The following is a 27,312-nucleotide window of genomic DNA, read 5'->3' as shown; positions in this document are numbered from 1 at the left end:
GTGTGTGTAGTCTTCTTCCAAAGACTTACCTGAGGAAATATGTGTTCCAGGTTTTGTGGCATTGCTGAAGATCCGCATTGACCTCCACAAGAAGGGTGACCAGAGCCTTTCCACACTCCTCCATAGTCTGCAAAGGTGGGGGAAGAAGAGGGAAGGGGCCTGTGTTGGCCTTCATCATACTACTTGGTTCCAACACTCAGGCACCTTCCAGACTTATTAATTTCTCTGTGGCAATTCAGATTTTAGGGATTCTTAGCAACACTTCAGAAACAAGAAGATGCCATGTCTTGCATCTAACCACTGCTTTGGTCCCATTATGGATGTAGTGGGCTCTAGTGCTAAACTATATGTCCAGGAGCAACTCAGCAGCATTTTCCATCAGACACCCTCCCCCCCCCCCAAAAAAAAGGAAGCTGGCACCTGCGATATTTTGGACTGCAACTCCCATCAGTTCCAGTTAACCTAGCATGGCCTATAGTGGGGAACTATGGGAACGGAACTCTAAAACATATGGAGAGCTACCGTATGGTTTGGGGAAGGTGAGATTACACAGTATGCTTTGACTCAAGCTCAAGAGGCTTTCCCAGGTACATTCTCTGGGGGAGGGGGAGAGTGAAATGGCTAAAAATTCCACTTCCAGTTTTGGAAAAAAAAGTATTTTTGTCTTTTTCTTTTTTTCCCCCTCTCTTTTTCTTTTTTGGGAAAATGAGAGAGCAGGGAAGCGTTGAGACTGGAAAAAGGGGACAGGGTGAAATACACCACACTTGGTCCAACCCCACCAAGCTGAGTTCTCAGAATTGCCACTTGGAGGGCAAGAGGGTCTCGTAAAGGAGGTGAGGGCTGTGGGACTGGGACTAGCCAGGAGCCTACTTTGGGGAAAGGATGGGGAAGGCCCTCAGACTTTCCTTCCTTCTAATGATCCAGGTAGCCCTTTCATTAAAAAAAAAAATAGCTGGTGACAATGGATGTACAATGTCAGGAAAATCTGAGGAATTCCAGGGGTCAGAGATATAAACAACAGCAAAACAATAACAAAGAGCCCTTTCTAATCAAGTAAAGACCCAAGAGACATCATCCAGATGAGTGCCCTGGACAGTTTTAACATGGTGTTTCATTCAGGGCAGAGCATTTTTGGCCTCCCAGATGTTTTGAATGTCATACACTACAATCTGTTTCTATCAGTTATCCTAGGTAGAGTTTCATGAGAATGGTAGACCAAAACATCCAGAAGGCCCAAATAAGGTATAAAGGTGGACCAAGAGTGACACATGTCCCCCTGGACTGCTTTTCAGTCCTCAATCTTCCCCTGCTTTTCAACGAAAAAGGTGAATCACATTTTAATTTTGTCATCGGTCCCATTTATCAGAACACACCATTTTTTTTCAAAACTAGAAGTGGATTTTTAGCTATATCTGGTTTCATGCTTTGCTTTTTGACAGGCTAGGCAACCTCTGCAGAGTGTAGGGCGCGCACACACACACACACACACGCACACACACACACACGCACGCACACACACGCACACACACACACACACACACACACACACACACACACACACACACACACACACACACACACACACACACACACACACACACCTCTGCACCTGGTTCTGCCAAAATTGTCTGCTCCAGTCTAGGCTAACTCAGACTGTAAGGACGGTGGCACTATTTTTGATAGTTGCAGGGAAAACTGACTTAATAGTTATGGAAGATGCTGACAACTGTATATACAATTGTCCAGATTCCGTCTGCATGTACAACGGCTTCTTTGGGGAAAGCTTGTTCTTGTATTGACAAAGCACACACCATATGACACCCCCCCTCCTTTGACCGGCCTTGATCCCACAGGGAGTCCCAACTAGAGTAGATTCACTGAACCAATAAGGTTTACATCAGTGTTGACTCATCATTCAATGGATTATTCTAATTGAGACTCCCAACTGGGTTTTAGGTATCTGTTTCTCGGCTGGAGTAGCAGAAGTCTAGCAAACACCTAGGCTGAGGATGCAAAATTAATTTTAGAATCTGTGAGATGCAGAATCCAGCCACCTCCTAGGTGATTCCCTCTGCCAGACTGGGAAAAGGCTTTGCTTACCTTCACCATTGGCTTCAGTTGTTGCTTCTTCATCTGAAACCACTCAGTTGTTCCAGCCTAAGACAACAGGACACAAAATGCAGAGAACAATATCTGTTTCTGAATGCACATGATGGCGATGGAGGCAGGCATTTGTCACATTTGAGCAACACATCATACGGGACCCCAGTGGCTGATAACAGCAATAGATAAGGTAAGTGTACATCATTTAGATAATGCAATTGGGATAAAGAGAACTGCTTAGGATCAAAGATGTATTTCTTGAGCCTTCTGGGAAATGATCTGTCAAAAAAAACAAAACACCACCTCTGTCTTCTTTGTCTTCCAGCATTAAAGACCAGTTTGAAAAACAAGCTGAATCAAGCATTTTTTTTCTGTAGCAAATGGCAGAAATGAGCAAACAAGAGCTGAAGTACAGACAACATTGCATTAGAAGATGGAATTCCTTAAGTGTGCTGATTGTATGTGTTTGTCAGAGTAGGAGTGTTCTCACATCTCAGTGGCTTTTGATACCACCAACCACGGTATCTTCCTGGACAGGCTCTCTAAGTTTGGGCTTAGCACTGAGCTGGCTCTGATCCTTCCTCGAGGACCACATCCAGAGAGTACAGCTAGGGGAGGATGGGTCTGCACCTTGGACCCTTCTGTATGAGGTTCCTCAAGGATCAGCACTATCCCCAATGCTGTTTAAGATCCATGTTAAGCCATTGGAAGTGGTCATCAGGAGTTTTGGAGTAAGGTGTCTTCAGTATGCTGATGACGTGCAACTCTGTCTTTCCATTACCACCTCTGCAGTGGATGCCATCCGGACACTGGAGCATTGCCTGGTTGCACTACTAGAAGGGACCAGAGCTAACAGGATCAAACTGAACCTGGACAAAACAGAGATTTTGCTCCTTGGGGGGGGATAGGTTAGGGGGGGATGGTCCCTAGGCTGGATAGTACTCCCCTCCAGTTTAAAGACCAAGTGCATAATTTGGACATTCTTCTGGAGCCGGCTGTCTCTTGGGAGTCCCAGATTGCAGCCGTATCCAGATCAGCCTTCAAACAGCTTAAGTTAATTGCCCAACTTTGCCCCTACCTAGACAAGGACTCTCTCAGGACTTTGGTGCAGGCCCTGGTCATCTCCTGGATCGACTACTGCAATGACCTTTATGTGGAGCTTCCCTTGAACCTGATCCGGAGACTTCAGTGGGTCCAGAATGCGGCAGCCAAACTGGTGGTTGGTGCAAGTAAATTTGACCACATCACTCCAGTTCTGGCTCACCTCCACTGGCTTGCCTTGCTGTCCCAGATCAGGTTGAAGGTTTTGACACTCACATACAAAGCCCTCTGTGGTTTGGGACCATGTTATTTGTTGGAGTGTCTCTCCTTAATGTCATCTGCCTGACCCACAAGGTCATCCCAGTCGAGACTCCCCTGGGTGGCCACCCCGAGGGAGGCTCATACATTCTCTACAAGTGATAAGGCCTTCTTTGCGGTGGCTCCCGACCTGATGGAACCAGCTTCCGGAGGAGCCCCGCCAAGCCCTCTTCCCTGTGGACTTTTAAGAAGCAATTAAATACATTGCTTTTCAGGGAGGCTTTCCACACCAGCCCCATCTGACTGCCTTCCTCCTCCCCTTTCCCCCCTTCCCTCTTCTTCTTCCCTCCCCTCTTTTCATCCACTCTGAGATTAGTCAGTGCCATCTGGTTTTCTTTCTCCTTTCTTTTTGGAGTTATTGTTATCAGTTTTAATATTTTTAATGTGTTTTCCATTTTATGAGTTGTATAACACACCCAAAGTAGTGCTATAACACTAATGGGAGCGGGATACAAATTGAATAAATGGATGGATGGATGGATGGATGGATGGATGGATGGATGGATGGATGGATGGATGGATGGATGGATGGATGGATGGATGGATGGATGGATGGATGGATGGATGGATGGATAGATAGATAGATAGATAGATAGATAGATAGATAGATAGATAGATAGATAGATAGATAGATAGATAGATAGATAGATAGATAGATAGATAGATAAATAAATAAATATCTCACCGTTTGCAAATTAGCTTGCTTTGTTTTGTGATTGATCTTCTGGACATGAGCATGATTTTCATCTGCAAGTCTAGTTTCTCAAAGTCAGCTTGAATTACTCTCTCAAACAGTAATCCTGGATTGCAGCTCTAATGATTGTTTGTGATGTATTGCTTGGCATCCCGTGTCCAGCATTAAAGACCAGTTTGGAAAACAAGCTAGAGCAGAACCACCTCTGAGCCTCATGGTGCAGTGGTTAAACTGCAGTACTGCAGTCGAAACTCTGCTCATGACCTGAATTTGGCCCCAGCAGATTCAGATAGCTGGTTGAAGGCTGATTTAGCCCTAGATCCTTCTGAAGTTGATAAAATGAGTACCCAGCTCGTGGCGGGGATGGGGGGGGGAAGCAATGTGTAGCCTGCATAATTAACTTGTAACCTACCCAGATAATGCTTTAAGCACCATGGGGCGATATATAAGTAGCACATTTTGCTTTGCTTTTTTTTTTTTAAAGATCCCATTGATACTGGAGAAAGAACATGAACATCTTGAAGGCCTCACCAGTACTGGGAGATAGGCTCATCATGAGCTTGGGAGAGAAGCTCATAGAGATCTTGTTGCGGTTCTGTACCTTGAGCGCCTCTTTTACCATCTCCGAAAGGTTGGGGGTCTCTGTGCACAATTCTCTGAAGGCTTTCATTTTACACATCTGGACCAAGACTCTACGAGGAAGAAAAACCATAACTGGAATTCAGTGCCTTTCAAGCATGATTATTTTTTTCCCTCCAGTTTTTACACAAACAAACCTTTGGGATTTCTTCTCCCAGCCCCCATTTCCTATGGTACATTTGTCACCTCCCTTCTAGCCAGATCTGCAGCAGTTATTAATACCATTGGCCATAATATCCTTGTGGGCTGACTCTCCAGAATGGCCTCTAGTCCTTTCTGGAGGAGCAGAAACAATCAGAGCCCATTCTGGAGAGGCATTTTCAGAAAGGATACTGCACATCCTCTGCCCCATCATTCGGTAAGTGAACCAGACCCGTTCAGATGTTAAGACCTTTTCCTTGACATCTTCATGAAAAGCAATAAAAAGGCTAAAGAAATCCATATGGAGGCAGATCTTGCTGGAAGGCAGATGAACAAATGGATATTTAATCCAAACAAGAGATTGGCCAATGGCCAATCTGGGCAGAAGTTTGTGACTAGTTCCAGATAAGAGACTTTATCTTTCCCTTAAGAGCCAGAGTCATAGCTTTAGTGTATAAAAGCTTATGCTGGGATAAATTTAAGCTGGGATAAATTTAAGAGTTTTTAAGTTGCCATGAAGCAATTTGCTGTTGTTAAAAAAAAAGAGATCTATTTTAATCCAGACCCAAACATTATCATTATATCAAAATAATGTTTGTCCAAGATAATTCACTGCCATTTAATCAGGCAGACATGCTAATGAGTGCAACTACTCGAAGGTCACGGGATATCCTTCTAAGCCTAGGTCCATGAAGTCCGAGGGTGGCCCCTTCCCATAACTCACCTGAGCAGCAATTTTAGTCTCTGCGTCGATGTGGAGGCGGAAAGCGGGAAGACCATCCGGTATCTCCGGAGGACGGAAATCCCATAGGACAGTAAAGACCGGAAAGAGTCCTCCAGATCTGTTTTCTAAAGGAAGCAGCAGAATATGCATTTAGGTTGATGAGAAAGGTATGGCAGTGCTCAGTGCTCAAGAACAATCTAATATGTTGCACAACATGTAAAAGGACAGCCTTTTACGAAAAGAGGAGCAGAAGCTACGCAGCAGACGTTACTTCTCCCAGGACCAGACCCTGCCCCCCCCCCAAGTCCTCTGCTGGTACAGAGGAGGAGGTATCTGGCCAGGAACGAGACTGCAATACATAGTGTTAGTACAACAAGAGCAGCCATCCAATGGGCACGTTTTAATGCATGGAACTCTGATGTGTGTTAATGCGAAATGCAGATGAAATCGGAATCTTCTTCAGATTAACATTCACTTGTTTCAAGGCCATCCCTAGTTAGACTGGACCACTCCACCAGCCCTGCTCCTTTCCTACCTCCTTCTCACCTGTTCAGGTCTTAATCGTCCTTGTAGCCACTGGTATTCTATGCTGATGATCTGGTGAAGCAGACAGGTGCTGTTGAACTCTAAGATTTGGTATAACCTGCTGTAAACCAACCATTGTCTGCACCAAAGAGGAAAATGGAATCCCATTAAACGCGCAAATAAAGAGGACAAACTACCCATGAAATTGATGCCAACGCGTACTTAGAAAAGGAAGAGTATCCAAATTAACTTAGTTCCCCTCCCCCCAGCAAAAAAAAAAAACTCCAAATGATGCGGTAAAAAATAAAACAAAGACAAAAACAATTTGTCTCTCTGCACAAATTGGTTTGGTTTTCTTAATTTCTCTTACTTGCAAAATTAAATTTTTGTAGAAGTTGAAACTGACTAATGACAACCATTGATGGGAGGAAATAAAATGATTATACAGCTTTCTTCTGCAGTAGCAATAACCTGGAAAAGATACACTGAGGGGTTGCCATCAGTGGGGTGGATATGACTTGGGCACTCCATACCACAGAGAACCCACTTCAGGGCAAAGGCCCAAAGCATCCCACTCATCACTGGGATTCTGGATCTGGGGGAGGAATCACAAGAGGGCTCTATGAGTTTTGTTAAAAAAAAAAAAAGGTCACTGATCCCACAACTGGGTCTGGAAGTTTTAAATAAACTCTGCAACATCTTTATGAAATTAGAGAAAATCCATTGCAGCTTTTAAAAAGTACTTCAGGAACTGAGAGTAGCACAGCTGGAAAAATAAATCATCAGGTTGCCTTCCCAGCATTACACATTTAAGCCAGTCTTTTTTCCCCAAGGAAGGGACGTGGGTGGCACTGTGGGTTAAATCGCAAAAGCCTCTGGGCTGCAAGGTCAAAAGATCAGCAGTTCGCATCCACGCACCAGAGTGAGCTCCCGTCGCTTGTCCCAGCTCCTGCCAACCTAGCAGTTCGAAAGCATGTAAAAATGTGAGTAGATAAATAGGTACCACCAAGGTGGGAAGGTAACAGCATTCCGTGTCTAGTCGTGCTGGCCATGTGACCACGGAAACTGTCTACGGAAAAATGCTGGCTCTACGGCTTGGAAACGGGGATGAGTACTGCGCCCTAGAGTCGGACACGACTGGACTAAATGTCAAGGGGGACTTTTACCATTCCCAAGGCTGGCAGGATAGCTCAGTGTCTAGGTGTGGAGCCAGAGATTGGGAGTTCGATTCCCCAGTATGCCTCTTGAGAAAAGAACCAGTCCTGTATAGCTATGGGCAAGCTGCACAGTCCCAGGGCATCCCCAGGAGAATGTTAAAGCACTTATGAGTATAGTAGTACCTGTGTATCGAGGATGGGAGATTGGTTCGAAGACGCCCCCCATGGATACTAAATATCATGGATCATAGTGAACCCTATGGTCTCTTGCACCCTCTAGTGACCAGTTCTCATAACTACATCATGCAAATAAATGCTTCTGGGTTTTTAAAAAACATTTTAAATATTTTCAGACTATGGAGAAGTATAACAATGGATACAAATCCTGTGGATACAGGGTTCCTACTCAGTAACTAGGGAAAAAAATGGAAAGGATCACCATAACTCAGAATCAGCTTGATGGCACTGGATTATTATTATTATCCTATATTTCCTATATGCTCCTACCATGGATGGAAGAGTGTAGGATATACTTACGCCAAGACCTGCTGGAAATCTGAAATATCTTTCTGTGTAGCATGTAGATACAGGATTGTGCTGGCCTGCTTGCTCAACTCTCCATCCCAGGAAGTACTGCCAGCCTGTTGAGAGGAAGAGTATAATGGCTTCTCATATACAGGCTGAAGAAAGAAGATGCAGCAATCCCAAGACATGGCCATGTTGAGAACTTCCAGCAGCCAGCTGTGTTTTTGCCCAGTTGCAGTGCATCAGTTGTTGGCTCCACCATTTAACGGGGACAGATTACTGCACCACATGGGAGGAACTAGAGAATAACTGTGTCAAGGTCTCTATATAGATGCAGGCTAGTTGTTTATTCCCAATAATGCAGCTTGTCACCATCATGCTGTAGCATGCCATGAGGAGAAACAAGGGGTGGCCACGGCGCCCCCTGCTGTGCCACACTCGTACTCTTCAACTTGCAAGAGGTGGCCGTATGCAGCCTGCCCCAAATCCGCAAGTGGCCTATCAAGTTTATCTCCTTTCCACATAAAAGTGCTGCTTCGATTTCTCCGTGGCCCATCACAGTGGCACGTTCCCATATGTAATGCACACACAGGCAAATATCCTAAAAGACCATATGGCCAGAATTAAAAGAATGGCAGCCACTCTGGGCAGCTGGTACACAGGAAGATGTTCCTGGGCTTGTCTTCCTTGCCATTAAATCAACCACCTCATACTGAAATATAGTGGAGTAAGATAGTGAAATAAATATGGATTAATAAAATTCTCCCTACAGCATATGAAACAGCAGCGAGGACACCTGACAGAAATCTATATCAGAGCGTGGTTACAATATTGAAATGTATCAGGTGATGTGTCAGAGTTTTTAAATTTGTTTTGCTTTTCCAGAGGGCAGCTGGACAGCGGTGGCAATAGTTGAGATGCGTGTTGGTAGCAGCAAGGGTCTCTCTCGGCAGTGAAGAAGCCCCCACCTCTGCCGCCGCCACCATCCAGCCACCCACTGGACATGCCGACCTTGTGGGGAACAAAGGGCTGACTGCCTAGGAAGCCCTATGTACTTTAAAATAGTGGGCAAGATTTTAAAGTGTAGTGGGGCTTATGCTATACAAAGTGATGAAACCTGCTTCACATTTCACCCAGTTCTTTCTAGGTGTGAATTGTGGCCCTTACCTACATTTGTTTGTTACTCGCGTACCTCCATCTTGAGTATATGTATTACCCGCGTTAGAAACACCAGACGTATGTTACTGTGCAGAAAATTGTACTACTTTGCAGAGAAGAGAGAAAAGTCCTGTTGTTATCTTTTATCACATAATAAAAATCTGTAGGAGGGAGAATAGAAATCTTGCGAGCTGGGCTTCACTTTTCCATTACTTCTGATTTTTGAAAAAAAGAACTGAACTCCATTTCTAGCTACTTTGTATTAGTTTTTGTCTACTTACTTTCATACCAAATAAGTGATAAACCACAAGCATGTCCAAGATTGGTGGGCATCCTTTAATTTAACAGATCTGTTAGCCCACAGCCAATTTGTTCAATCAGTTTACGGCATAAAATCTGGCATAGCTGCCAGAGATTTGACTGGACTCTACCTACGTTTGACTGGACAAGGAAAAGAAATAGAGAAACAAATACAGATGGATAACTGAAGCCCAGGCAGCTAGCAGGTGGGCCTGGAAGACCTCTGAAACCATGTAGAGTACCAATAGTGCAACAAGAAAATGTGTCGTTGCCATAGCATGCAGACAACGTGCATTACAAGTTAATATATGTAGCTCACTGAGGTGGAGAAGGCTGGCAGTTATTTCCAGGGCAAGCCTCTTTTTTACCTGATGCTGAAGGAGGTCATATGAAACCATCTGCTGGAGAAGGTTCCGGTGGATTGTGTAGCTTGGCTGCTTTTTACTGGCTGAGGTGGCCCTCTGAAAATGCAAAAAAATAGGTCAGGGAACCAGCTTTCAAAGATGATGGATGGTCAGGTCTGAGTGGGCAAGAAGCTCCCTTTCTCTAAAGACGAAGTCTTTCACAATGCCAGAGAAGTTTGGGAATGCTCTCTATCCAACAGTGAGATATTCCCCAGGTGCAGAAACACAGTGGCAGACAAGGTGTAATTTCATCACTTTTTCTATCTCTAGTTTGCTTTCACATAAGAAAAGCCCTACTGGATCAGGCCGAAGGCCCATCTAGTCCAGTTTCCTGTATCTCACAGGGGCCCCACCAGATGCCTGTGGGAGTACCCAAGACAAATGGATACCTGTCTCCTGATCCCCCTCCCCTGCGTCTGGCATTTAGAAGGCCCTTCCTTTTAAACCTGGAGATGATACATCCCCCATCATAGCTTGTAACCTCCAATGGACTTTTCCTCCAAAAATCTCTCCAATATCTCTTTAAAGGCATCTAGGCCAGATGCCATCACCACCTCCTGTGGCAAGGAGTGTAATTTCTCAAAAGCTGGGATACAAATCTGTAAGGCGAAGCTTGTAACACTAAAATGTTAATTCCTAAATGAACTACCAGAAACACAGCGGCACCATATAATTTTAGAACATCGGAGTGCCTTCTATAAGAGGAAAGTCTTCACCATTTCTGGAATGTACCCAAAGATAGTCTCCAACTAAGGGTGTGATCAGATAATGAAAAAAACGTGTTGGATCACACAGGAAAGAGTCACTTTGCCAGGAGTGATCTCCCTTAAAGAGACCCTTCCATTTTTCAGGGAATTGTTTCAGAGAGGCCCCAAAAAGGTCTAGACCTGCCAAATGTTGTATCTACCTGAAACCTTCTAAATGCTTATCTTCGTGAGTAGAATATAGATTTCTTTCTTTTATACAAAATAAGGCCTCCTGAGTGTTATTTCTTGAGTACTAGTGTTTGATGAGGGGCGGGTACAAAAGGGAACTTCTAGCTAAATTGTGTTGGCACTTCTGCTGCGCATTGTACTGGAATTCAGTACAGTACCAAACTCTCAACACCAAAAAGGTCCAGCTTGGGAATGGATTGGGTTGGGATGGAGGGATCCTGCCCGTTTGTCATGTGATTACACAAGCAATCCAGAATGCAAACTAAATGCCTGTGATCATGCCCTCATTTCCTAAGGGAGGGAATTCCTCCGGTGTGACACTGAAGAAGTCTCAGCCTTTTTTGGCTCTGCCTGTATAATCTTGAAAGACTACACTACATTGGCCCTACATTCCCTCATCCTTCCTTTTCTTTAATCTCCCACAAACACACCTTCTCCTCCCCATATACTGTATATTGCATCTTCTATCCCTTTTATTGTTGTTCCCTTTCAGGGGAGCTTTGTTGGGTCTATTAGTAGGGCTAAGGCGCTTTGACTATCCCAGTTGGCCTGGATGTTTTCTGTAATGTTTGATGAAACAGAATAAATTAATTGGTAGTATTTTGAAAAACAAAGATTGTAGCACAAAGGTGTCAAAGGCTACACAATCCTTCCCCTACCTTCTTATGAATTAAAAGAAATTGCAGGTGGCAATGTCCTCGGTTAGGATAGGTTTCTGTGCGAGGTTCCAGCTTGTACCACTTATCATCCTTGCAGTGGAGGTCCTGCATATACACATAGAGAGAAATAGTGTGAAGAAACTTCAGCTTCATGGCACAGCACAAGCTTCACATGCAGGAATCCTCAGCATCTCCAGATACAGCTAGGAAAGATTCTTGCCATGATCCCTGGGGATCCACGGTTACTACTAATCAATGTTAGCAGTGCTAGGATGAGATGGGCCAATGGTCTGACTCAGTATGACTTTCCTCCCAACACTTCCAGGGAAATTAAGAGAGTTCTTAACAGGTGAATGAGAAGCCGGGATTCTGAATGATATTAGATTGATAAGAAAATTAAAGTAAACAAGTTTTGAAATAATTCTGATTACTGAAAATTTAATAAATTAATTTTAAATGACAAATTTAAAATGTAATCTTAATAATTGTTGTAGGATTTTTGGGCTGTTTGGCTGAAAAACCTAAAACAACCATCAGATCCCGACCGTGAAAGCCTTCCAGAATATGTAATCTTCATAATTGGCAACACTGAATTGAGTGGCTTTTCACAGGGTTATGTGCCAGGTACCTCACACACACATAGTTCTGTCTTTCTTGTACCTCGTTTGGTGAAAAAGCTACAATGATGACTTTTTAAATTTAAAACCTATATAAATCTATAGTATAACATGGGAAATTATATCCCTGTTTAAAGGAATTTGGCCTTTTCCTCCAAGACCCTCACAAAGACTCTCTGGTAGAAGTTTCACAATATGTAATTTTTATAGATTGTTCATTCTAAAAACAATTATTCTAAAAAGACTGTAACCAGAAACATTTATTTTGGTGGGTGCAAAATTTCTCAGAGCAGAAACAGCCACTAGGTTTCCTTGAAACTGGTCCACCTTCACCTAATATAATTTTAGACCATCTGAGTGCCTTCTCTAACAGGAAAGTCTTTGCCATTTTTGGAAAGCACTAGAAGATTGTCTTAAACTCACCTGCCAAGGGAAGTTTTTCCACAGCAATGACACCACAGAAGAAAAGCAGACTATCTGTTTCTTAAGGTATTAAGCAAGAGTCTGTATCGCTAGAGAGGACGCAGTTTTTAATTGGTAAATCCTACCATCTGCATGAATACAGTACTGTAGACTTCAAGATACTTCATAGAGAACTATTATTCACTATATATAGTGTAGTATCACTCATACATATGTGTTTCAGATACTGTTAAGGAATTAACATTACCTAAGAATACTGCTGCATCTAATCTGACAGAAACTTGACTTTCACAATCACATTGATATGGAGAGGCCACCGCAATTGCTATTGCTGAATGACCTTGTGGAAGTTTTATTAACAAATTTCTCAGGTCAGCTACAGGGAAAGATACTGGATTTCAGCTTTGAGCTGTTATTGAGTTGACAAGAAGCTGATACAGCTGGTGGTACCAGCTACATAAAATTCTCATGAATACAAGCCTGCGATATCAAATCTGATTCCTACAATTTATGCTGAGAACCGAGAACATTTACTTGGATGTTTTCTACTTTTCCCAATCAGACCAGTTCACAATCACATAATACTCTCTTTAGTCTTCCTGGCTGAAGAAAAAGGCTTTAGGTTAAAGAAACCGGATGATATTTCATAGGGTTAGTCCAAGATATTTTCCATGTCTGAAGGACATTTCATGTACAAGAGACAATGGGGGACTGGCAGTTGAATCTTTCTTTAGTTGTGACAATGGGGCAGCATCCTCCATCTTACCCAAAGGCAACAGATTACCGTAGCTTAAGAGGGTAAGGGGCAAACTGCAGAGCACCCGGCTCTCTACTTCAGCACCTTGCCGCCATTTTCTATGACCTGCTGTGTCAAGGATAACTTCATACTGAGGCAGAACAAGGCCTATTGGTAATCAGCAGCCATACTTTACAGGTGTGCAAAATGCTGAGTCATGACACCTCTGCTTGAGGTGGGCAAGCGGCAGATCAAAGAAGGCCAGTCTCACAAGGCGGCCAGCCTTGTTCATTCCTGGTCTGCCTCATTGCCACAAGAAAGCCACTAACTCTTAAATTTTGGCTTACCGTTTTATTTAAGTATCATTAGGGTGCCAGCCCAAATCTGCAACATTTAAGATTAGAATAGCTAGAGAGAGACCAAGATGCCCAGAGTAAAGACAACATGAAATATCACTCTGATAACTCACTTGCCCCCTTCCTTACCTGGAGCCGAATAACCACATTCCCCAGGAAGTCATCTTGCCCTTTGTCTTTCCGAGCCTCCTTAAAAATTCTAAGTGGTTTAAAAAAAAAAAAAAAACAATGAAGCAAACAGGGGGGTTAAATTAGAACAAAACCCATGAGGTTCAAAGAAACACAAAGCACACTGCATTTTCTACTTTATATGTGTGTTTGGTGGCCTGTTGCCTCTAGAGTGAAGAATAACTCTATAAAATGAAAGAAAAATATCATTGCTAGTCTATTGCTAAGCAGCCTCCCCCCTGCTTTCTAAACCACACCCAAAGATGTACAACATACAATTATTTGGAAGATAAAAGGCCACAACTTTATTGGTTACAGCAGTAGTCCCTGGCCAGCACTGGGAAATTGGATGCAATGCACTGATAGACTCAAGCGCCCCCCTCCCCAATCCAATGCCCAAAACCATCCACTTCAGCTCCTGCTGAAGTTTCCACCAGAAGTAGTCATCTTCTGGAAATCACGTGGCTGTTATTTCCACGGCGCTCAGTCACCTGAGGGCTGGGCCAGCAGGGCCCCCAAGCTGAGCTGAGCCAGGCCCCCGCCCCATGCTCACTCTCCAGGGAGATTCTTTTACCTTCCTGACCAAGTTGGCTCCTGTTTCCATCCTCATACTATTCAGATCCTACCCCAATGCCCCAAACCACCCATTGAGTTGTGACAGCAAGAAGTGACAACACAAATTCATTAAAGTAAAAGCACCCCAAGCTATGAAACAACCTGAATCAATGCACCAACTCATCCCCATAACAGAGAGAAAGGGAAGGGGGGAAACGCTGGTGAGTGGCAAGTGGGTGATGACATCCTCCTGCTTTTATGCTGGGCAGGAAACCCTCCTTCTCCAGCCGGCCTGTCTGCAGTCTATTGTTTGAATTCCCTCCCTGGCCAATGTGAATCTGGCAAGGGAACCCTAGCCCATGCTGGCTAATCAGAAGCCAGAGGGGTGCATGGAAATCCCCAACAGTTGCCCTCCTTTTGCTTCACTGGGTCACTGCCAGACAGGTTCACTGGGCCCCTCAGAGCCCACCTTAGTACAGTAATAACAAGGGATCCCCAGGTGAGTCTGGACTCCCGTTTCTTACGACAAACCTTTTTAGGCCATGAAGGTCTGTGAGTTCTCCCAGTTTGTGGGTCACAGTTTCAACATCATCAGAGTCCCTGCAAGAAAGGGGTATTAAAATGTACGTATATGTCTCTTTTCAAGTTGTCCAATGAAACAAAACAAGGAACCAAAGCTAGAAGAGTAGTACCTGCACCCAAATCAAAATTTGCCAGTCTGTCAGAAGAATATTCATAGATAAAGTTTGCTGTGGAAGGATATAACCCTAAGCCTTGCCCAGGGGTTCAGAGGTCTCTGAAGAGACTGTGAATAGAGGTTTTCCTGTGATATTTTGTGTGTGTGTGTGTGTGTGTGTGTGTGTGTGTGTGTGTGTGTGTGTGTGTGTGTGTGTGTGTGTGTGTGTGTGTGTGTGTGTGTGTGTGTGTGTGTGTGTGTGTGTGTGTGTGTGTGTGTGTGTGTGTGTGTACACACACAAACATGGGCAAATACACACTCTCTCTTTAAAAGGCCTCTCATTCCAACCCACAGGAGTCTTTTTCCAACCCTAACTGGGATTTGGGAAATGAGAACTTCCCTTTTATTCAAGCCGCATTATTTAGGTTTTTTTTAAAAAACTCAAACACTATCAACTTTAAAAGACTTTTTTAAAACACCAAACTTAGCAGGATGTGTAGGATAGGGCAGTTCTAAGCTGAGGAGGAGAGAGACTGTCTTAGAGATTTCACATTGGCTGCATCTGGATCACTGGCTGCCCATCCCTCAGCCCTGACTTATTCTGTGCTGGCATTTGGAATTAGCCTTTATTTGAACTTGAATGGATCGTCCCAAATTTTCACAGGTTGCAATTTGTACAGGGGAAATCACCCTAAATCTACTCACCACATCTCCAGATGGAATCTGGCATTCTCTATATCTTCAAATTCCCTGGAAAACACCATTTGAGAAAATATGATTATTACAACTTATCTGCAATGATAACGGTGAGAAAGCAGTAGACGAGACACGCTCACCCTTGCACACTCAAGAATTCAAGGAAGAGAGCAGGACCACATTTACTGGCACCCTAACATTCAGCCCTGTTCCCTGAGCAAATTTGAAAGACCTCCGTAGAAACATGCCAGGCAGAATAATTCACGTTGGTCAATACCAAATGTGCCGCCCAAGGATGGAGATTTGTGTGCCCATTGTTATGAGGGGGCAAAGCTAGTGTGCGTGATCCTGCTCCTCCTCCATATGTACACAGATAACACATGAAAGGAGTAACATCTTCCAAATGTTTTGCATAGAAGGAGAGAGCACATGAAAAAAGAGAAGTCCTCCCACATACACATACATCTGGGAAATGATTTTAAATAGAACTAGAAAAGGTAAATTCTGGTTCCCCTTTTGCCTCTTTACGAGAGATTTGAGTGGCTTTTTGGTGTTCCTTACTGGTTCTCTGAGAAGTGAATGCTGCAGATGAACTGGGATAACTAGCGCTTGTAAGTCGTAGCTTTCCTGACATCCACTCCACAACCCAAACAACACAACTTTCAAGCTTTCCTCGTTATTAAGGAGAGCCATCTAGTTTTATTTAGACTTCTCTTTTGGGCTTGCCCTGGCGTTGCAGACCACAATAGGTTTGTCAATCCGAAAAACATAAGGCCCTCCCAACAAAGGCAGCCCAGCCCTCTCCCCACCATCTGCCATCTTCCTGCCCACTGATCCAGCCCACGCACATCACTTGCTCAAAACCACATGGCAAAATAATACAGAAGAAGCTGTTTCTTCAAGAAGTCACAACCTGGCAAGGAAGAAGCAAAATAAATGCACTAAAGAGACAAAGGCATACAGGATAAAAGTCTCATCCCACACAGGATTCAGCGTCTGACTGATGATTTGGGTGCGATGGGTCTGGTCTTCAGGGATCAATTTCCTCACCACAGCCTTTGGCCGTTTCTTGTTCTCTTGAAGAGCACTGTCATTGGAAGAAGACCCCTGACTTTTTGCTTCTATCCCTAGCAGGCAGTAGGGGTCACTGAATCCTGAAAGCACAGAAGCATTCTTAGTGTGGAAATGTGCAGCATGCTTTTTTTTCAAACAGTTCCTCTTTTTGGGTCACAACTCCCAGAATCTCGCAGCTGGTAGAAGGATTCTGGGTGTTACAGTACAAAGAGAGAGAGAGAGAGAGAGAGAGCTTTCTAAACTCTGACGGACCTCATACATTAAGGTTCCATTACAGGACTAGAGTTTATGTCAGATGCTAGATGCAAAAGGGACCACAGCCTTCCGTTCCAGCCTCCCTTGTCCCAGAACAGGACATATGTGCTGCGTGAGAAAAAAAGGGCCCTTCTCCCAGGTACCCAAACAAGGCCAGCCTTCAACCTCTCTCTTTTCCTGTTCCCTCGCATTAAAGATGGGGTTGATAATATTTTAAACACATTTGGAGAGCAAAAGTCTGGAGGACGGCGCATTAAGTCTTTAACAGCAACAGATTACATGATCTGATCAGCAAAAATCTGAGTGCAGTCTCAGGTAGAGTGACCAACTCATGCAATTAGACTTCTATCCTTAAATTCCAAAGTTTCTTTATTCGAACCGCAAACGCCTTTCAACTCACCGCTGACATCTTTACCCAGAATCCCTCTCGCTTGTTTCACAGTTGCTTTCAGACAAAAAATGGGTTTCTGGAAGGGGAAAAAAAGAGTTTAAGCTAGCAGCACGCCAGTGTGGACAGAATGGGTCACCAGGAATGACAAGAGTTCCCTGAAGAAACAGAACGAATGCCTAGACCCAACTCACTCACTCCCTCAGTGTGGCTGCAGCGGATCTCCCACACATGTCAACTTGAACATTTTGCTTTCATGCAGAAGGACTCCCAGAATTTCCTAGCTGTCAGCACTGGTGGCTGAGGGATTCTGTGAGTTGTAGCTTTTGAGAACTAGCTTCTCCCTTCCCGCCATCTTCCCTCAATAGATGGAACAATGATTCCGTATCTAAAAGCAGTTCACGTTTAAAATGAAAAGATTGCTTATTCTAACATGAGTTTGCATCAGTTCAGATTTGGCAAAGTAGCCTTCTTTTCTTCTCCAGGGGACATGGTCAGCTGGGAGAGAGCAGGCTTCTTTTGTATGTCTGATTTCAGCCATCTAACACTGAAAGATTTGCATGCCCTTAGGAATAATATTGTAAGAGGATAAAACAAACAAACAAATGGTGTTTGCCTTAGTTTGTGACCTAACCTGCAGCCACTATAGGTGGAGTGCATAAGTGAAGGGAAGAAAACACGGCCCTCCTCTAGTAGGCAGAAGAACAGGGATTCTGGATATCTTTTGTGCTACTATAATGTCTCCTAAACCACTTGAGAGGTCATTGGATCAAAAGAGAGAGCTTCAGTCTTTAAAATAAAATAAGAACTAAATCAAGCTTCTCTGCCTTATACTTTACCATCAGCTCTTTGACCCTCTGTAGTATGATACGATGCTCTTCTGGGTCCATATTGAAGGCCTGGTATGAAGAAGAGAAATCATTAGGACAGAACTTGATTGTAACATGCCACATCCTCCTGGCAGGACGGGTAAAGCTTGGTGAAAAGTGGGCAGCGAGAGAGATAAATGCACTTTTTAAGACTAACCCTTTATCAGAGCTTGGGAAGGCTATTTTTTTAGTACTGAATAGGGGGTTCTGGGAACCGTAGTAAAAAAAAAGGAATGCTCACAAATCCTCCCTTAAGGGTTTAAAAGGAGCTTAACCTGATCACTCAAAAGTGTTTTTTCCAAATAAAAAAGGTGGATAACCTAGAGCCACATCATTGGCATACTTTTGAAAGCCCTCATCATGTCGTCTGTTCCAGCCTGGGGCAAAACAACTGGCAGTTTGATGGTTATGAGGTGATAACAGGAAAGAGGAAGGCCCTGGCCCTTCACGCCACTGGCATGCACAGCTGTCAAACAGATTGTCCCACGAATACAAGCAGGAAAAAATGTGAGGGGAGGAGATTCCTCATCCTCCACTCTATAAACTCCTTGATAGTTTGGGTGTCTGCAGACAAATGGAGAAGTCTACAGAAATATGTCTCAGTTACAGTACTTACATTTACCTCCTAATGTTTCATCATAGCTGCTTTCACATCCCCTGTATATATTATTACCTGTTCTTTCAATTAAAGGACATTTCAATCAAATTTAGGGAAGTAGCATTAATTCTGTGCCCAGACAACTATCCGAATTATTCCCACTGATGTGATTAACCTTGCTGGGGTGTCATTTACTATAAAGTAGGCTGAAATCTAAAACATATCTGTGAGACTGCAAAACAGAGTGATGTTACAGAGATGTGGATTTAGAAAATGAGTGGATTTGCATATCAAATAACATACAGCAGGGAAGAATGGATGAGCAGAAGCAATCATAAAAACAAAATGAATGGCAGAGAAAGCATATCACCTTTTTACATGACACTGTGTGTGGTTCGCCCCCCCCCCCCAAATAGTCACTGGAACTGGATCCATCACAGAATAGAAAAGAAATGGAATTATGTTACTCTTAAGTTATTTTCTGAGGCACATTGTTCAGAAATTAACGGCAGAGTATCTGGATCCTACCCATAGCTTCCCAGAGGGCTCCCAGTTTCAGCCCTTTGGAGGGCCCTTCTGTAAGTGCTCTTCTGAAACTGCAGATATTCTTAGAGAATGAAACTATACAATAACTAAAGCTTTGCCGCGTGTATAGTGGGCTCCTACCTCTGTCACTGCTCACTGACGCTTCTTCTCCAGGGAACATGGAGAGAGAAGGAAGCTCAGAATATCAGCACTATCTCCATAACTTGTGGAGAACAACCACACTTGTACTTACAAGCCCCTTACAAGAGAACAGGGAAACGGAAACCATCATTTCACCCAGAAGCAGTGGGAGACATTGTTCAAGAAAAGAATGTAAATTGTGTAACGAAGAAAGAAGGCAGGCTCTGGGCTAGATAATGAGACAGATGGATTTAGCCCTTTAATCTGACCTTTTGCACGTAGGCATACAACTCATCCGGGTCAGCCACATGGTGAGGTTCTGGTTTGCCCAAGCGATGGAGAATGGTATACAGGACTTCTTCGTACAGCAGAGTGAGCTGCAACAATGCATTAGGAGCAGGTCAGAAACAAACCAAATCTGGGGAACTCATGGCCTTTCATAGTATGCTATGCATCTGTTAATCAAAGGGGATATATCTGTGTGCTGTATATTCGTATTCAGTCACTAACATGCAGCCGTTTCCAAAAGCTTGCTGGGCTGGATTTCATGATTTAGAACCAGGAAGCTAAAACAACCCAAAGCCCAATTGCTATGAATCAACACCTCACAGGAGAACTCCCTCTAACAGATCATGTTCCACTTTGTGCCTTTCATTCACACCCTAAAGGACGACTCCATTGCCAGTTCTAGGATCTACAGGAATCAAGTGGGAGAAAATTAGCAAACCTCCCAAGATCACCACTCAGGAAAGGACCCGACCTGTGGAAGACTCTGATGCACCCTGACCGGTCCTGCCTCCTCACTGTAGACTTCCAAAATCACTCCCAAGACACAAGGAGAAAAAAATAGGAGATAGTCAGGGCAGAGATCCAGATCATTGGGTGAAACAAACTCTCTCTTCCTCATGAAGAAGGTAGAGGTCGGAACTAACATGATCCTGAATCAGGGCCCAACTGATGGTCCAGGAATGGGTAGAGAGAGACCCCTGCTCTAGCTCCATGGGACTCTATCACTGCACAGCTCCCTTGCTGTTTGGGAAAACTTGCTGTTGAAGAAATCGATTTTCTGAGGAACAGCCTATTGTTGCAAGCTATCCTTATTTTAATATACAGTACCTGCTGTTAGTTTTGTCTTCAGAGGGCACTTAAGAGTCATTAACTTTATAAAATAACTATTCCTTATTTACTGAAATGAATCCATCTAGTTGCCTAGAATTGGGGACTCTTCTTGTGGTGGTGGGGAGGCAGTGTACACACACTGTTATGATGAACACTGCCCAGAACAAATGCAGTTGGGAGAGTACAGACTATGGCTAGGTGACTGTCTGGGTCACTTCTGCAGGGTGCGGTATGAGCCAGATGAGGTACACCTGGTTTTTCATTTGTTCCTGGACCATCAGTTGGGCTTGCAATCAAATGAGACAATTGCCTCCATTATGTCAAGGTGCTGGGGAGCAGCAGCCACTGCTGCATCTGTTTGATGCGTTATTCTATAGCGGTAAGAATTTTGTACAGAATGTCCAAAAATCAATCAGATCAGTTTTGTAAATCAGCTCTTAATACTCGAGCTCATCTCGTAAAACTGGCTGGCAGAGTGTACTCCAGACATAAGAATCAAAACACAATTTCATACAACACACGGTTATCTTATTGAATTTGTTACCATAAAGATGGTGGCCACAATGGCCTCAGATTCAGGGGTCTTTAATTCAGGATTAAAGAAATCCATGGAGGAAATGCTACAAGCTAAAAGTTTTTAATTAAATCCCTTGTTCAGGTGCAAAGTTACGTTCCTGCTCTCATTTGTAGGTTTCCTAAATGTGATAACTAATTAATATGGAAAACAGGATGTTAAACTGGATGGACTTTTTGCCTGGTCCAGAACAGCTCTTGCATTCTTCAGTGATAGAAGTTAGAGTCTTACCTCTTTCCTGGAGAATTTATGGGACAGGTCCATCTACAAAGAGAGAAGAAAAATGTATTTTAACTCGGCTGCTGTGATCCACTTGATACCATTTCCATAAGAGATCTTTAGTGTAAACTCAAGTTTTTTCCGGTGCTATCTTGTTTGCCCTTTAAGATCTTCTGCTCCTTCGATAATTTCCCAGTTCCGTAATCATTAGGTTTGAGAATAAACATTTATGACAGACAAAGATGAGCAAATCCCATTTTGTCCATGTCAGGGATAAATGACAAACAGAACTACCAACAGCAACAAAAGTCATCACAACACAAAGAATGTGCATGATGTTCCTTTCAATGAGCAGGGACAGGCAACAGATGATTGCAGATTCCCCATAGCTGTTCCGGTCCCTCCCTAGAAAAAATGCCAGTTTAAAAAATGGCAAATAAGACCTCTAGAAACTTGCAGAGTAAAATGTGCAGTTAAAGACCATTTGATGGGCCCTTAGTTTCAAGACTGGAACTAGCTTTTAAGAAAGACATTAACTAACCTTAAGTAACTGCTACAGCTGGTTGCCTGGCCTTGAGCTTGTTAGCTAGCTTGTTTATTTCACTTACATCTTGACTTTCCTCTAAAAGGCTTAAGGAGATACACGTGCCCTACTTTGTCATCGCAACAGCCTCTGAGGGGTTCAGTGAAAGTGACCAGTGAAAGGTCACCCAGTAAATGTCAGGCTTTGTGGGGAGGTCTCGGGCATTTCATGTCCAAGGTACCACAGGAGTCCAGAGTAATTACAAGTGCCACCTTCTTCTCCCCCAAAAGGCAGAGAGGGGAAGAAGAAGGTGGCACTTGTAATTACTACATAACTGGCCCCTGCAGTCACTGTTTCTGATCCACTAGCAAAACACAATGGGTTGTTGGTATCAACATTTACTGAAGGCAATTGTATGGCTTCAAGCACACCGCAAGGACATTTAGGGCAACTATTAGGAGTGTGATATCTAGAGACAGAGAATAGCAGGTTGAAGAAAGGAAAGGTTCCCTTCGGTACAATAGCTGTGCTATACATTGCACAAGAGATGGAATGTTTAAGAACACAACATTTCAGTTTAGGCGAAGGTTCTCTCACTGTTTTCAGAGGAAACTTGCTGAGGGGAGGCCTGCTGGAAAATCAGACTCAGACGGCTGAACTTAGCGTGAGGAATTGCCAGCTACACAAAACCAATATTAAATGTTAGTGTGCACATGGGGTGTATAACGTGCCAAGTGACTAATAAACAGATGCACTGAGTCTGTGGATCTGGTTTTGAAAGTTACAAAATATACTCTGGAAAAAAATGTTCCAGGAAGTGAACACTGTGGTTGCCTTGACAAGTCTTCACAGTTAACACACTCTTCTCAGCATGCGGATAACATGCTGTGTTTATGTGTGAAAGTCTAGCTGAGACCACTCTTGAAAAAGCCTGCAGAAAAGCAACAACCAAGCCAAGGAGAAGGTAACCAATGTGCCTGTTGCTCTTACAACAGTCTAGAGTAGAAATAGGCAAACTCGCCTTTTCGGTTGGTAGGCTTGTCCTGGTTATCTGCCACAAGGGCATACAGTATGCCTACTGTACTGTGAAATGGTTTGTAGGAAAAAACTAAGGACTGGGAGAAATCTGGGCCAATTTGCGTATGTGTGGGAGATGATGATTATCTTGTCACACCTCTTTCCCCAACCCCTTAATACTTTGTAGTGGCTTTCAATCCAATTCTGCCCTGCTCACTCCACCAATGGTGAATGATCAAGATTTTCCATTTGCTAATAATTACTAACACAAGATAATTAGATTAATCCTTCTACAAGGATAAGGAAGGCTTAAGATCCGCTTCCATTCATAGGGGTGGATCTAGCAGTGTGGGGTTGTGTTTTTTTTGTCCCTTCCATGTCTGTCGAGTACAAGATTGCTTTTTAAAAAAAGGTTATTCAAACAGCATTTTCCATATTTTCATAACAAACAGTACCACAACAAGGATCTTGAAGTACTGCTTGGGATTTGCCCATTTGCAAAAGGCATCATCATCCCATACCATAGCGGATGAGAGCAGTGGGATAGAGCAATCTGATTCTTAGAGGACAGGTCTGCTTATCAGACAGCTACTTATCAGACAGCTTCAGTATCTTAGTAGGCTGAAGCAGAACATGAAAAAGAAAGAAAAACAGGGAAGTTGTTACCTAAATGATACAAATAGTAGAAAGACAACATACTTTTCTGCTGTCCTTTTCCAGGATTTCAGACCCTGGGGTCTCACCATCAGCAGGGTCCATGCTGGGGAGGATTAAAGAAAGCCTGACCCGAGTGGAGGACGGTGTCACCGGCAAAACGTCTATTCAGTTCAGGAAGGCGCTCGACCCTGAAGTCAGAAACCTGTCCCAGCTGGCTTACTGTTCCCATCAGCTCTCACATGCTTAAGAGGAAACCACATTCTTTTATCATACTCTGACCAATGTAACAGCAAACGGAAACATGCAGCACTCTCTCACACAGTTGAAAGAGATGTCGATTATCTAGAGCATGTGGCCATGTGGAGTCCCTTAGAGTCATATGGCTCATTCCAAAGGAATGACTCCTTTCAGGCTGGACCTGACTATGAGGCAGAATGAGGCAGCTTACCTTAACCTGCCAATGTTGGGTGTCCGGAAGAGGCAACAAACTCTTAGCTATTAAATGTGTTTCCCTTGCAGGTGCTATGGGATTTTCTGCTTGATGTACCCAAGTGCCTTGGCTGGCTTTTGGTATTGCCTGTCTTGACTTGACCTGATGGGGAGAGGTGCAATCATTTGCTGCTCCACTTCCATAAGCAAAAGACCACGGTCTGACTCTGATCAAATTTTCTTCAACTGGCTTCCCTATGGTCACAAACAACCACCTGATAAAGTAAGGGTGTGTCTCCACAGAGCACCCTTTGCCCCTTGGATCATACTAAATAAGTCCCCCCCAAAGGGTCACTGGAAGTATGCCATGGTATTTAGATCAATCCCTTCTTTCAGACACCAACATGTACTTTTCAAAGGTATTTTTGGGGTGAGAAACTACACAGCACCTAAAATCACTCCAGTTATCAAAAGTATACAAGTCATGTCCCTGCAGCCTAAAGAGAGTTTTAAGACACAAACAATGCCTAGAGGGGGCGGCTGCTCCATCGACAAACAGACCAAAGTGGAATGAACCAACCCACACCCCAAAAACAGAACAACCTGACAAGGTCTCAGAAAGGTGTGGGTAGGGCCAAATTCTGGGGATGGATTAGTTCACTCTAGCGGTTACATAATCTGATCACCGGGGGGGGGGGGGGAGAGAGTGAACCAACCCATACCTGCAGCACAGGATAAAAATAGCAGGACAAACACCCATGTGATCAAGTCCCTAACCTGACATGGTAGAGTAACAAATTATCTGAACAAATAAAATAAGTTCATGTTCCAGTTGGAATGCCTCCTCAAGGTAGGGACCACATGAGCAACCTTAGCAGTGTGCAGCAAGCTAAGGAGAGATGTGGACTTCTACGAGAGCACGGCCAAACCCCAAACCATGGCACGCACATGGCGAAGTAAAGTCCTGGCGGCAAAGCCAGGCTGAAATGTTCATCAGCAAGTCTCTTCTTTCCACTTGCCTTTGTGCTACTGCAGATGACGGGTCCTCCTTTCTCCTAAACTTGTGCCGGAGCTTTGTGATGTTTCAGTTTTCCTACGAGTTTTACAATATTTCCCCATGAGTAGGTACAGCCCCTGGCGCCTGCTTTCCTGTTCAAGTTTGTCTGATGGCCCTTTCTTAGGGGGAGTTTTCTGTCAGCTACATGAAGTGACTGGTGACCCTTGTGCTTCTTTCCTCTTTCTTCAGAAACAAGTATGCTTCAGAGTTCTTTCTTACAATGAATAGGTTGGAAATTGCAAAACCTGCTTGTTACTTTCCAAGCATCTCCGTCATGATGCAACTTGTTTGTGGCATGAAAGAAACCTAGAGGAAGATAAGATCTCACTGACCGACTGATATGTCAATGAATCCTGGTTTTAGTCCGAATATTGCACAACCTATCCAAGTGGCTGAACCTATTTGAGGGGAGAGGGTTCAGCACAATGGATAGCATCTGCGGGTTCAAACGAAAACCCACAGTGTATTCACGGGCTCACTGACATCCGAGTCCCCAGCCTTTTCTGGAAGGCTTGCAGTGCCTCCTTTGGTCTCAGCAACAAACTCTCTCAAGCATAAAACAAACTAAGACTGTACCTAGAAGCACATGCCATGCCCTCATTGAGAAATAAAAGCCATCCTTCAAAACTTTTCAAGCAAACATCTGGAGATTTAATCCAAGCCTTTTATATATCACTAGACCAACATTCCTGCCAACAGTTCGACAGCATGTAAAAATGTGAGTAGATAAGTAGGGACCACCTCGGTGGGAGGGTAACAGTGTTCCGTGTCTAAGTCGCACTGGCCACGTGACCACGGAAACTGTCTTCGGACAAACGCTGGCCCTACGGCTTGGAGACGGAGATGAGCACCACCCCCTAGAGTCAGACACGACTGGACTAAAATGTCAAGGGGAACCAAGACCAACATGCTCCTGTTCTGTTCTGTTTTGCTTGAACATTGTCTAAATTGTACCATAGTGTAAACCTTTCACCTCCAACTCTTTTTGAATATTATTTTCATCTTGCTTCTAACAGGATGATTCAAACTACACTGAGGACTGTAAAGCGCTTTCGTGCTTCTTACATCTTCTTGTTTTGTCTGCTCTCTCCTTGAGGTCGCTTGGTGTTTTTTTTAAAGAGATGATATTATATATCCCAAGTCTCTATAGTTATGGATAGGGGCTGCAATAATATGAGTATGTAATAAGCAGCATAATGTAGAAAAAAAACATTACATCATTATTTTTTCCTAGCTCAATTACATGATGCAGTAAGCCATTGGGAAACTAAAGCTTTAAACATTGATTTTTAAAAAGTAATTTATTACAGCCATGGCTGCAATTATAGTTATATTTTGAGATGTTACTTTTGTCCTTAAAGATGCAGATTAGTTACATTTCCATTCCTTTTTAAATAAAGAACATCAAAATGTTACCAACTAGTGGCCTGTGGTATAAAAGTATTTATTGTGTTTTACTCCCCACTTCTTCCTTCAGTTTACATGTAGATCTTTTTGGTCCTTAAAATCTTACATCCTCGGGGTTTGCTCATGTAGCGAATGATTTCCAGAGCATGGCAGTTACTAACTGCAAACACCTTATCACCTGTAACAATTTGCAATGAATAAAGCTTTACTAAATAGCATATCTAAGTGGAACAAGGAATATATTTAATCCTCTTGTGGTGTAACTGTACCAATTTTGGTTGCTTTTCCACTTAAAGGGTGTGTAATCTCACCCTTTAGTTCTTAACAGTGGTCTACACACACTGACCCTTTTCCATCCGAGGAAATAAATACTTGCCTGTCACTTCACCTACAATATACTGCAGATCCACATCACCTGCTCTAACACAGGGGCTGGAATAGATACAAGATGGGTGTTACCCTATCAGGAATTGGACTGGACAGAACAGGGACACATCGGTCATTTTAACTGAACTGAACCACCCACAAATACATAGGCATCTGCACAGACATGCATGACAGCCCTTACCGCATCGCAGCTCTTCTCCAGGTTCTTTATTCTGGATTTTTAAAAAAAAAAACTTAGTTTTATTTTGCCCTTTCTTGAATATATATTTTCAAAGACATGAAAGTCTTATGTTTCTGCACATGCATGCATGTGTATGTGTGTGAACAGTTTGTCCATTTGGATTATAAAAATATTTTATTTCAGAATGACAATGGCTACAATATTTAAGACAAAGTGTTCACATATCAGTACCCTTACTACCTCAACATTATTTCGTAATAGGAAGGCTTTTATTCTTGCACACTTCTGATGAATAATACAGTACAAGAAGAGAAAGGTACGTTTTGGCCTCCAGGGGACACT

General features: G+C 43.4%; 1 protein-coding gene across 2 annotated transcripts in view; it reads right to left on the bottom strand.

Moving 5' to 3' along the window:
• Window positions 1-26,995, bottom strand: part of UNC13D (unc-13 homolog D) — a 44,801-nt gene extending 17,806 nt beyond the window's left edge. Inside the window, exons 1-17 of one of the 2 annotated variants that reach the window (XM_072990522.2) lie at window positions 26,971-26,995; window positions 21,325-21,357; window positions 19,670-19,777; window positions 18,107-18,166; window positions 17,280-17,346; window positions 16,512-16,704; window positions 15,560-15,604; window positions 14,710-14,778; window positions 13,585-13,654; window positions 11,324-11,428; window positions 9,694-9,786; window positions 7,880-7,983; window positions 6,207-6,324; window positions 5,661-5,785; window positions 4,758-4,848; window positions 2,101-2,157; window positions 30-127 (exon numbers count right to left, since the gene is read on the bottom strand). In XM_072990522.2, coding sequence (XP_072846623.2) covers window positions 30-127; window positions 2,101-2,157; window positions 4,758-4,848; window positions 5,661-5,785; window positions 6,207-6,324; window positions 7,880-7,983; window positions 9,694-9,786; window positions 11,324-11,428; window positions 13,585-13,654; window positions 14,710-14,778; window positions 15,560-15,604; window positions 16,512-16,704; window positions 17,280-17,346; window positions 18,107-18,166; window positions 19,670-19,777; window positions 21,325-21,357 — 1,436 coding nt within the window. In that variant the 5' untranslated portion in view covers window positions 26,971-26,995. Of the gene's footprint in view, window positions 1-29; window positions 128-2,100; window positions 2,158-4,757; window positions 4,849-5,660; window positions 5,786-6,206; window positions 6,325-7,879; window positions 7,984-9,693; window positions 9,787-11,323; window positions 11,429-13,584; window positions 13,655-14,709; window positions 14,779-15,559; window positions 15,605-16,511; window positions 16,705-17,279; window positions 17,347-18,106; window positions 18,167-19,669; window positions 19,778-21,324; window positions 21,358-23,551; window positions 23,722-26,970 lie in introns of those variants that run through there. The other variant, XM_072990520.2, reaches the window with a different exon arrangement.
• Window positions 26,996-27,312: the final 317 nt, after the last annotated feature.

This window comes from Pogona vitticeps, chromosome 2 (assembly GCF_051106095.1).
Source record: "Pogona vitticeps strain Pit_001003342236 chromosome 2, PviZW2.1, whole genome shotgun sequence".
NCBI lineage: Eukaryota > Metazoa > Chordata > Lepidosauria > Squamata > Agamidae > Pogona > Pogona vitticeps.
This window is presented reverse-complemented; position numbering and strand designations above follow the sequence as displayed.